General features: G+C 28.1%; 2 protein-coding genes across 2 annotated transcripts; both read right to left on the reverse strand.

The window, feature by feature from the left end:
* Positions 1-1,637: 1,637 nt before the first annotated feature.
* Positions 1,638-2,261, reverse strand: LOC124946318. Its single transcript, XM_047486879.1, has one exon. The coding sequence runs from the start codon at positions 2,259-2,261 to the stop codon at positions 1,638-1,640; it is 624 nt and encodes a 207-aa protein (XP_047342835.1).
* A 198-nt stretch (positions 2,262-2,459) lies between these two features.
* LOC124946319 (uncharacterized mitochondrial protein AtMg00810-like) lies at positions 2,460-9,581 on the reverse strand. The gene is made up of 3 exons (XM_047486880.1): positions 9,363-9,581; positions 3,228-3,531; positions 2,460-2,575 (listed from the first exon to the last, which is right to left on the reverse strand). Exons 1-3 carry the CDS (start codon positions 9,579-9,581, stop codon positions 2,460-2,462), a joined length of 639 nt encoding a protein of 212 aa, XP_047342836.1.
* Positions 9,582-10,640: the final 1,059 nt, after the last annotated feature.

The raw sequence follows: 10,640 nt of genomic DNA on the forward strand, positions 1-10,640 counted from the left end.
TGATGAGAGGAACATTCAGGAGCATGTATAACGGTGGTAAGTCCACGTGTAGGAGTAGGAGGATTGATTGAAGATGAGTTGGTTGATGATGATGGTTGATAGGAGTTTGATGTTGGCGAGTTGATTGGTGAAGATGGATGGTTGGGATTTGATGATGATGACGAGTGTTCGGATGTTGGAGAAGATGGTACTACAGGGATTTTTGATGTTAAAATTGGGGAGAGTGGTGGTGATGAATGTGGCAGAAAAGGAAAGTGCGATATTGGAGAGACTACTGGTGTAGAAAGATTGGTAGATTTTGATAATGTACTTTTAAATGGAAATGTTTGTTCATCAAAACTGACGTGACGAAAGATATATATTCTGCCGGAAGGAATGTGTAGACAACGATAACCTTTGTGATTTGGACTATAGCCAAGAAAACTACATTTTAGAGTTCGAAAATCAATTTTGTGAGAGTTATATGATCGAGTGAGCGGAAATCAAGAACATCCAAAAGTTTTAAGGAATAGATAGTTAGGAGGATGATTAAAAAGAATTTCAAAGGGAGATTGACGAGGCTTACCATTTGAAGGAAGACGATTAATGAGATACGTACTTGTCAGAAACGCATCATCCCAATAAGATAGGGCATAGAAGCATGAGCAAGAAGAGTGAGGCTCATTTCTGTAAGGTGGCGAATCTTGCGTTCAGCAACACCATTTTGTTCACTTGTATGAGGGCATGATAGACGGTGTTGTATTCCATGAATTTCAAGATAAGATTTCAGACTCCTATATTCGCCTCTCCAATCAAATTGTAGAGTTTTGATATATGTGTTGAATTGATTTTCAACAAGTGTCTTAATTTAATAAAAGTTGGCAAGACATCAAATTTTCTATAGATAGGATATAGCCAAGTAAAGCGGTTGTAGTCATCGATAAAATGGACAAAATATCGAAAACCGTTAGTAGAGAAAAAAGGAGCAGGACCCCAAACGTCAAAATGTATTAATTCTAATGGAGACTTACAACGAGATTGAGAAATAGGAAAAGGAATTTTGTGTGCTTTTCCATATTGACAAGATTCATAAAAACTTAATTTCTTGTTGCCCATAATAGGTAAATGAAAAGAAGAATAATAAAGGTTGATGTTGATAATGAAGGGTGTCCAAGACGATGATGCCAAGAGTTGGCAGATGAACGAGTTCCAATAAGAGCTTGATGAGTGGACAGAGGGTTGACGATTGAGTTTAGGCGATATAGCCCGTTTTTAAGTGTGCCGCGAAGGAGTTCCCTCTTCGTGACCTGATCCTTGACAATACAATAATTTGGATGAAATTCAAAAAATATATTATTATCGGCAGAAAATTTGGAAACACTTAGAAGATTTTTAGTTATCAATGGGACATGCAATATATTACGTAGATGAAGGTTTTTATTGGAACATGGAATGAATGATTGCCCAATATTAGAAATAGGAAGAGGGTTACCGTCTCCCATTTTAATAGTTTCTGTACCATTATATGGAGTTGAGATGCTAAGATTGTCAAGGTTCGTCGTGAGATGGTCAGTAGCACCAGAGTCGGGATACCAAGCCGAGTCATAAACAGAAGAAGGTGTAGCCATCATAGCAGAGTGTGTCGTTGAATTTTGATTCTAACGACGTCGACAAGTTTCAATCGAATGACCTGTAAAGTTGCAAATATTACAAAACAAACCCGATCGACAAACATTAGCCGCATGACCAAAACGACCACACAATTGACATTGTATTTTATTTCTATTGGGCCCACGAGGCCCATGACCCAAAATAGAAGGCCCATTAGTAGAAGGACCCCCTAACCCGATAGTAGAAGCCCGGTCGGAGTGTGAAAATTTAGATGAACTTGAAGGCCCATTTATTTGATATCCATTAGAATTCTGGGAGCTCAATCTATTGACAGTTTCATTTTCTGCACTATAATCACTCGGAGAGGAGACTAAACGTCGCGATCGTTGGAAGTGGGATGGTTTTGAAATCCCTCTCGATCCAAATGCAAGATTAGCAGTTGGAGAGTTAGAGTGGAGTGATTCAAGACGAATCTCATGTGTAAGAAGCATTCTTTGGAGGTCTTCGATAGTGATGGGGTCAGTGTGAGTGGTTACCGCTACAGTGAGAGATTCGTATTCAGGACCGAGTCCTCCCAAAGCATAAAGGATGAAATCTTGTTGAGATATGTTTTTCCCAGCACCAACGAGACTATCAATGATTGATTTTATTTTCGGCAAATATTCGGCCATCGGGAGTGAGCCCTTCTTTACTGTCTAAAGTTGAAGACAAAGCTGCATTAGACGAGCTTGAGATTGAGAGGCGAATGTGCGTTCTAAAGCAGACCAAATGGCTTTAGATGTAGGGGATGATTCACCAACCACTTGGGCTAGGATGGATTCTGAAAGGGTGGAGAGAAGCCATGAAAGGATTCTCTGATCTTGCTCCTCCTAGTTGGTAAAAGTAGGATCTGGAGTGAGGACACTAGATCCGTCAGCATCCTCGACTTGGAGAAAGGCTTCAGGGGCAGAATTAGTTCCAGTAACAAATGAATAGAGACCATAACCTTTAAGGGTAGGTAAAATTTGAGATTTACAAATAAGAAAGTTTTTGTGATCGAGTTTAATGGATGTGAGATTGTGGAAGAAATGAGTGGTTGAAGCGGAAGAAGTTGAAGAAGAGGCAATGGATACAGAGGTTTATTAAAACCGAATATTGACTCTGATACCAAGTTAAAAAAGATAAGTAAGCAAGAATTTGTTGTAGATTAAGAATGTATTTCTGTGTGTTATTAAAATTACAAGAATATGAATTTATACAAAAATAAGGGAAACTAAAAGGTTAGAATGTGTAAAGGTTTTAAATACACTTAATAGATAGAATATGAAAACCAAGAGACTAAGTGTGTTGCTCTTTAATGGTAGAGTCTTTAATACCTTCCCTTAAACGAAACGGGGAGGCACACACCGTGAGTTTGTTACGCAATAAAGCAAATCAGTTTGACGTAAGTCCTTTGGTGAGGATGTCGACAATTTGATCATCAATAGGTATGTATCGGATGTAAAGAGCTTTCTGAGCAACACGTTCGCGAACGAAGTGAAAATCAATCTCTATATGTTTCGTACGAGCATGAAAAACTAGATTGACCGACAGAAATGCAGCACCAATGTTGTCACACCATAGAGTGGGACGTTAAAGTAGGGAGATGTAAAGTTCACGTAGCAAGGATTGGAGCCAGATGAGTTCAGCAGTGGCATGAGCTAGATCTCGATACTCAGACTCGATACTAGACCGAGCAACAACTTGTTGTTTCTTTGAATTCCAAAAGATAAGATTGTCACCAAGAAATATGCAGTAGTCAGTTGTGGAGCAACGATCGTCTGGACAACCAGCCCAGTCGGAGTCAGATAAGGCAGATATATTGAGAGAAGATGATGGACGAATGAGAAGTCCATGATGAGGAGTATGACGAAGGTAGCGGAGTATTCTTTTTATTGCAGACCAATGAGTGGTGGTAGGAGACTGCATGAATTGGCAGGCACGATTAACATCAAATGCTAGTTGAGGAAGTGAGTTTTTGGGTTTTACTTGAGTTTTATCCTAAAAACCCTTGTTTGATAAAAACTAGAAAAAATTGGTTTTTAAAATTTTAAGACTATTTTACCCCTGAGTTGAGAAGGTAGGATAAATGTGAAAGAATTGTGGATTAAAAAGAGAAAAAATAAGGTGGCTTAGAGAGAAATAGGATAATTTTGGTATTTAAATGAATAAAATTGATGATTAAATTATTGACAAGATGTTTAAGTTTTGTGATAAAAACTTGATTTTATCCCAATAACCAATCATCAAACAAGTTGAGACTCTTGAACTATCACGAACTGAAATGTTGAGACTAACCATATGAATACTTTTGTTTATTTTTAATGGAGGTTAAGTATGCACCTTCTTATGTGATATTTTTTATTTACAAAATTATTTTTTTTCATTATGTAGATTGTGAGGAGAATTATTCTCCCTTTATATTTATTTATTTTTATATTTTATAAAAAAATTAAGTTTTTTTCTTTATAAAAATATTAATTTTTAATATATTATATTAAAAAAATATATTCATATAATTTTATTATATAAAAAAAATTATTAAAAAATAACTGAATATTTTTAAAAATAAAAACTTGCACTAAAATGATTTAATATTAAAAATAAAATTATTTTAAAAATAAATACCACCTAAAACATTTCAACATCCAAAATAAAATTATATAAAATATAAATTACAACTAGGAGTGGAAAAAATTATCGATATTACAGATATATCGAAAATACCTTAGTATATAAAAAATATCGATGATATTTTCTGTATACAGAAAAAAGTAAGTATAGTAACGATACCTAAATTAAAAGTACACTAAAAGCATTAAATTTTCAAAATTTTTGATATATTGATATACCGAAATAATATTTATAAGAAAATAAATAAATTTAATATTAATTTAATTATAGAAATATTATTGTTTAAAATCAAATCAAATTAAAATATAATTATATTATATTATTCAATATATGCAAAATCTCTTTGACATTTTATTTTACAATATATAAAACTAATTTTATTTCATTATAATGTTTTTTTTAAATAAACTTAATAAATAAAGTATAATATATTATCAAGTTCATCTTAAATATAAAACACTATCTAATTTTCATTTTAGTTTTAACTTAAAAATTATACTTATATTTATTTTGTAATTAAATTTAATTACTAACATTTGTTTATTTATATAATGATTAGATTTTAAAAAAAATTATTTTATAATAAATAATTTTAATTTTTATTTTTGTGTAATGTTTATGTAGTAACCATATTAAATTATTTTTAAAAAATTAATATATTTATTAGGTATCAAATGTATAATGTCTATACCATACCAAAATTTATGTGTACCAAATTTTTTGTAAGTATAAAATATGGATAAAAAATTAAGGTATATCGTAATCCCCTAATTACAACCAATCTTTATATAAAAGAAAATATCAGAATAGTTCAACTATCAAATTATTTATTTAATCGAAATACAAATTATCTCATAATATATATATATATATATATATATATATATATAATAATAAATGACAACAAAATAAAATTTTATTAAAATGATAAAATTAAGTTTTTATATTTATATTCTATTAATATATATATTTCATACCAAATATAAAATTATAATATAAAAAATATTATAAAGTTTTATATCAAATAACAAATTGAACTTATTTGAAAAGACATTAATAGTTGAGTTTTAACACATAAATTATTAAATTTATTAATATATTTCAAACAAATATTTATTTAATTAATATCCCAAAAATATATTTTATAAAAATTGTTTTCAATAATAAAAAAAATAATTCTACAACCAAATTAGAACTTTAATTTTATTCTAAATGAGAAATGATTGGGGAAGAGAATTTGAGGGAGAGAATAGGGGAGATAATGATGTGGCGCAATTTGATTAGCCAAAAAAATAAAAAAAATTCTCTCTTCACTATCTCCTCAACTTTTATCCTTTTTCTAACCATAGTGACACATCATTTTCTCCCTTAAATTCCCTCTCCCTATCGCCCCTCATTCCAAATTAGATAAATATTACTCATATTTTTAACTGGTACAATTTATTATAATAGTGACATGTTGCTAAATATAATTTGAGGTGACATGAAACTAATAAAGTTCTAATTAGGGTGAAACAAGAGTTTTGGAACTCATTTGATTTGTATTTTTATCTAAAATTTAATCATTAAAATGTACATACTTTGTTTTATAAAATTCAACTAGTTAAAATTTTAAATTAATTATTTTTTATTATAAAAAACTCATTAAAAATCCTTAAATATGAAACTTCAAACAAACTTCAAGTGGGAAGACTGTCTCTAATCAATTATTCTCCTATCTAGATTAGTCAATAGAATCTGAATCTTCTTTCAGTAATATCCTTCACTCATGATAAAAAGGTGATAAAAAGGTAGAATAATTTATTAATATAATTAAATAAAGTGTATGAAACTCTTTTGATATTAATTTTTTTTTAGAAAAGAAGGAAAGAATAAATAACATTCAATCCATTCATTTATAATAAAATATATTTTATAAATTTTAAATTCATAAAAATATTATATTAATTTAATTAACTAAAAACTCAAATTACTTGAATTATAAAAAGAAAAAATATTATTTTTCAAAAATCCCAATAAAATCTTAAATAACCCAACATTTTCATACATTAGAGCTCCTTTAAATTTGATTAGTTAATCTTTAAGTTTTTTCATAAAAAATTAATATTACATTAATATTATTATAATAATTATCGGTTAATTTATTAACTAAAATATTTTTATTAAATTTAAATTTAAATTTTAAATAAAAAAAAAAACTAAATCTCATCTAACTTAATTTTTCTTCTTAAAAATATCTTTCTAAAAAATAACTCAATAAAAATCTCAAAATGAAAGAAGCTCAGTTTGAGCTTGTTTGATCTTTTTTTCTTCTAATTTTATGAGTTTGGAGTAAAAAGTCTATTTGCTAAAAAAAAAAAAAAAAAAAACTATTTTTAAAATTTTTTATATTCTATTCTTCTAAAGGAGAGAAAGATGAAAGATAAGATATTAAATAAACAGAATTTTTGTATTCAAATGATTAAAATAATTTATGAAATATATAAATTAAAAATATATATATTAGATTATGAATAAAAAAAATTATTTTCAACTATAAAGGTAGAATAATTTATTAATATAATTAAATAAAGAAGATAAACTTATATTGATATTGAATATTTATTTTTCATCGTTCAATCAATTTATTTAAGAGGAGTGATAGAGTGAGAGAATTTAGTGAGGAAATTTGGTGAGGAAATGACGTGTCAATGGTTGGAAAATGTAAAAGTGAGAGGAACGAGAGAAAAGAGAGAAATTATTTGATTTTTTCAGCGAATATGCAAGTCATTCCTCACCAAATTCCTTCACCTAATCATTTCTCAATTAAATAATTCATTTTAAAAAAATAAAAATCCCAACTATCATATATTTCAATTTTTTTTTTAATTCAATCATAATCAAACATAATCTCTAATCAAATCACTCAATTCATTAATCAAAATAATAAAATATTTTTTATATTTTTTAAAGAAAAATAAATTACTCTTTATTTCTTTTAAAAAAATATATTTTATCATTATAAATTAATATCTTTCATATATTTTATCAAAAAAATCTCCTACACAAAATAATAAGCAATCAACATTTTTTAAATATACTATAGTTTATTTTAAAAACAACCAAACAAGCTCTAAGAGCCCATCTTAATTTTGAATTTCAAAAAAATTAAAATTACCACTCAATATCATTTTTATCATCAAATTATTTAATTCACCGACTAAAATATCAAAATATCAAAATTTCATTATTTATTTTTATTAAATTTAAATAGAAAAGACTAAAACCCAAATAACTAATTAATAATTTTCCAAAATATAATTTTTAAAAAATAACTCAATAAAAAAAATTCAAAATCCAAAATCAAAGAAGCTCTTCCAAGTTTTGATTCATGCATTAATAGCTAATAATATATTTTTAATTCAAAATTACTATCCATATATATTTTCAAACACAAAATTATTCAATTTATCAATTAAAATATTAAAATACTTTAATTTTATTTTTATAACAAAATAATATTATATATAATAATTTAATTAATTAAAAATCCAAATAACCTATTTTTCGTCCAACCAAATTTTTAATAAAATTCACTAAAACCCTAAAATAATTAAATGTTAAACAAATCCCTTGGCTTGTTTGGAAAAGATTTTTTTTGGTTTTTACTTGAGTTTTCTCGTAAAAACACTTGTTTGATGAAAATTAGGAAAATTTAAGAAAAATTAGTTTTTAAAATTTGAAGACTAATTTATCTTTTTAGTTTAAAGGATATGATTTAGGTGAGAGAATGGTGGTTTAGAGAGAAGATAAAATTAGAAGATACTTTTAATATTTAAATGAATAAAATTATTGATTAGATTCTTAATATAATATTTAGGTTATTGGGATAAAAATTAGGTTTTTATCGTAATTATCAAACATCAAACAACTACTGATGATGTCTTTTTGGGAATAAATATACACTAGTAATTATGATGTTTTGGCTAATATCATCTTTCCAATTACCAATTCTCCAAAACTCTTTCCAATTAATTCCTTCATCCATCATCTTTCCAATTAATTATTTCATCCATCATTTTATGTCTAATCATTTTTGTTTACTTAGGTTTATCTTTAGTTTTAGGTTATAATTTTAGATGCAAGGATTTGATTGACTAATTTAAATTAAAATGTAAAATCATGTTTTCAATAATATAACTAAATTATTTGTAAAAGTGAATGTTCATTTTGGGCGGACACATAAGACATATTATAATCGATGAAAATTAACTTCTTAAAAACAAATAAGAGCATAAGCATACTAAATTTATACTTTTTCTCTTTTTATCCATTGGATATGACAACATATTAGCCCCCAAGTTAAATTAGTGTTTTCTATGAAGAAACATATATAACACTCGATGATTTTATATGTGTAATTGTGTTTATAATGTTCGAGACAGAATTATGATGAAATCGGAGATGGTGGATATATATATCCCCGTCTCATTCTGTCAACTATATATCAAACTCATGAGATAATTCAAATCGAAAATTGCGTGAAGAATTATAATTGCATCTCTTAGCAGAGGATCCTCTTCCCTCTAAGTAATGTCAAATTCACAGTATACAATTTAACCCTTTTACAACTAATAAGATTAGTAAAAATAAAATAAAAACAAGAATTAGATTGTAATAAAATGTTATTTGGGTTTAATTTTCAATATATATATATATATATATATATATATATATATTAAAATATATATAATTTACTAAATAAAAATAAATAAATAAAATAGAATGGGCTATTTAAAAAAAAAAAACTAAATCAAAACTTTAAATTTTGGTAAGACATATCCAGGCCATTAATTTGTCTGATCTCTTTCTAATTTAATTAGTCATACTATACATTAAATAAAGAAAAAGAATAATTAATTAAAAGAAAAATAATTAATTAAGTTAAAATAAAAAAAATGTTTTAAATTAATTAAAATGAACTTAGAACAATAAAATTAAGTTTAATTAATACAACATAGTTTTGATAATGAATTCATAAGTGAATAAAATTAAGTTGTGCAATTGTTTAATGCGTAGGTACAACTCAAGAGACTCCTTGCTTCCGCAACAGTCTGAAGAAGCGCGAGTAGACGCCTTACTTCAACAGAAGTCTGAAGAAGTACGAGCAGACGCCTTGCTTCAGCAGCAGTCTGAAAAAGCGCAAGTAGACGCCTTGCTTCAACAACACTCTGAAAAAGCGCGAGTAGACGTCTTGCTTCAGAAGTCGTTTGAAGAAGCGCTGATAGCAGCCTTGCTTCAACATCCGTCTGAAGAAGCACTTTCTTATCTACATAGCTCATCAGCATAGCGAACAACATCGTTCGTTATCAGCAGACTACCCAGTCAGCTTAATACGACAAAAATGTACAACTTCCACGTATGTTAATATTCCTTTAGCCCCGTGCATTACCATCCTGTACGCCACGATCCAACAAATATATTCTTGCGTATGATCCCGTATATCTAACGGAAAGCTAACACGTATCCAAGAAATAGATTCGATCGTTGCTACACTTCAATATAAAGTGATCATAGTACAACGTCGAATCTCTTGATCTCTCATCTGATTTTCTTGCCATCTCGATTCTCTCACGCAATTTCGAAACTCTGGGCAATCTTTTACTTCTTGATCGCACGAAATCTGAATTGCTTATCTTTGTGATTACTCTCTTTTGGATTATTCTGTAATTCACTAAGCTAAGTTGTGTAATAGTTTACTGTTCTACCTGAGTGTATTTTTCAGTATTGTAAGTTGAACAGAACGTTGTCTGTTCAACAGTGAGTGATAGCTAGGAGTTCAGAATAGGCAGTTGTTAAGTCATGTGTTTTGACTATGTTTGTGTAGTCGCTATACAAATCAATGTCTATTAGTGAAATTCTTCTAGAAATAGAAGAAGGGGTGACGTAGGAGTTTTATCTCTGAACATCTATAAAACTCTTGTGTTATTTCTTTTCTGCATCTAACAGCTCATAATTTGTCGCTTTAAATCTAGAAAGCATTTCCGCACTTGAATCCGTACAAGAGCTTGCGATGATTTGTGAAGAATAGAAACTAATTTTCATCTCTAACAGGATTAAAATCAAATTTAAAGTGATAATGTGTATAACATTATTCAACCCCCCTTCTATTGTTGTCATCGATCCTAACACTATATATATTTATATTGTTTTGCTTAATTTCAAAGTGTGGTTAATTTGGATATATTTGTGAGAGTAAATGGATACTTGATTCGGATTGTGGGTTGTCCCACCCATAAACTTAAAATGATTAAAAATAAAATAAAATTGCTATATGTATGTTTTGAACTTACAACCTTACAAAACAGTATATTCATTCAATCAACTAGACTAATAAGACTTTATATTTTAAATTTAAC

This window comes from Impatiens glandulifera, chromosome 7, assembly GCF_907164915.1.
Source record: "Impatiens glandulifera chromosome 7, dImpGla2.1, whole genome shotgun sequence".
Classification (NCBI taxonomy): Eukaryota; Viridiplantae; Streptophyta; class Magnoliopsida; order Ericales; family Balsaminaceae; genus Impatiens; species Impatiens glandulifera.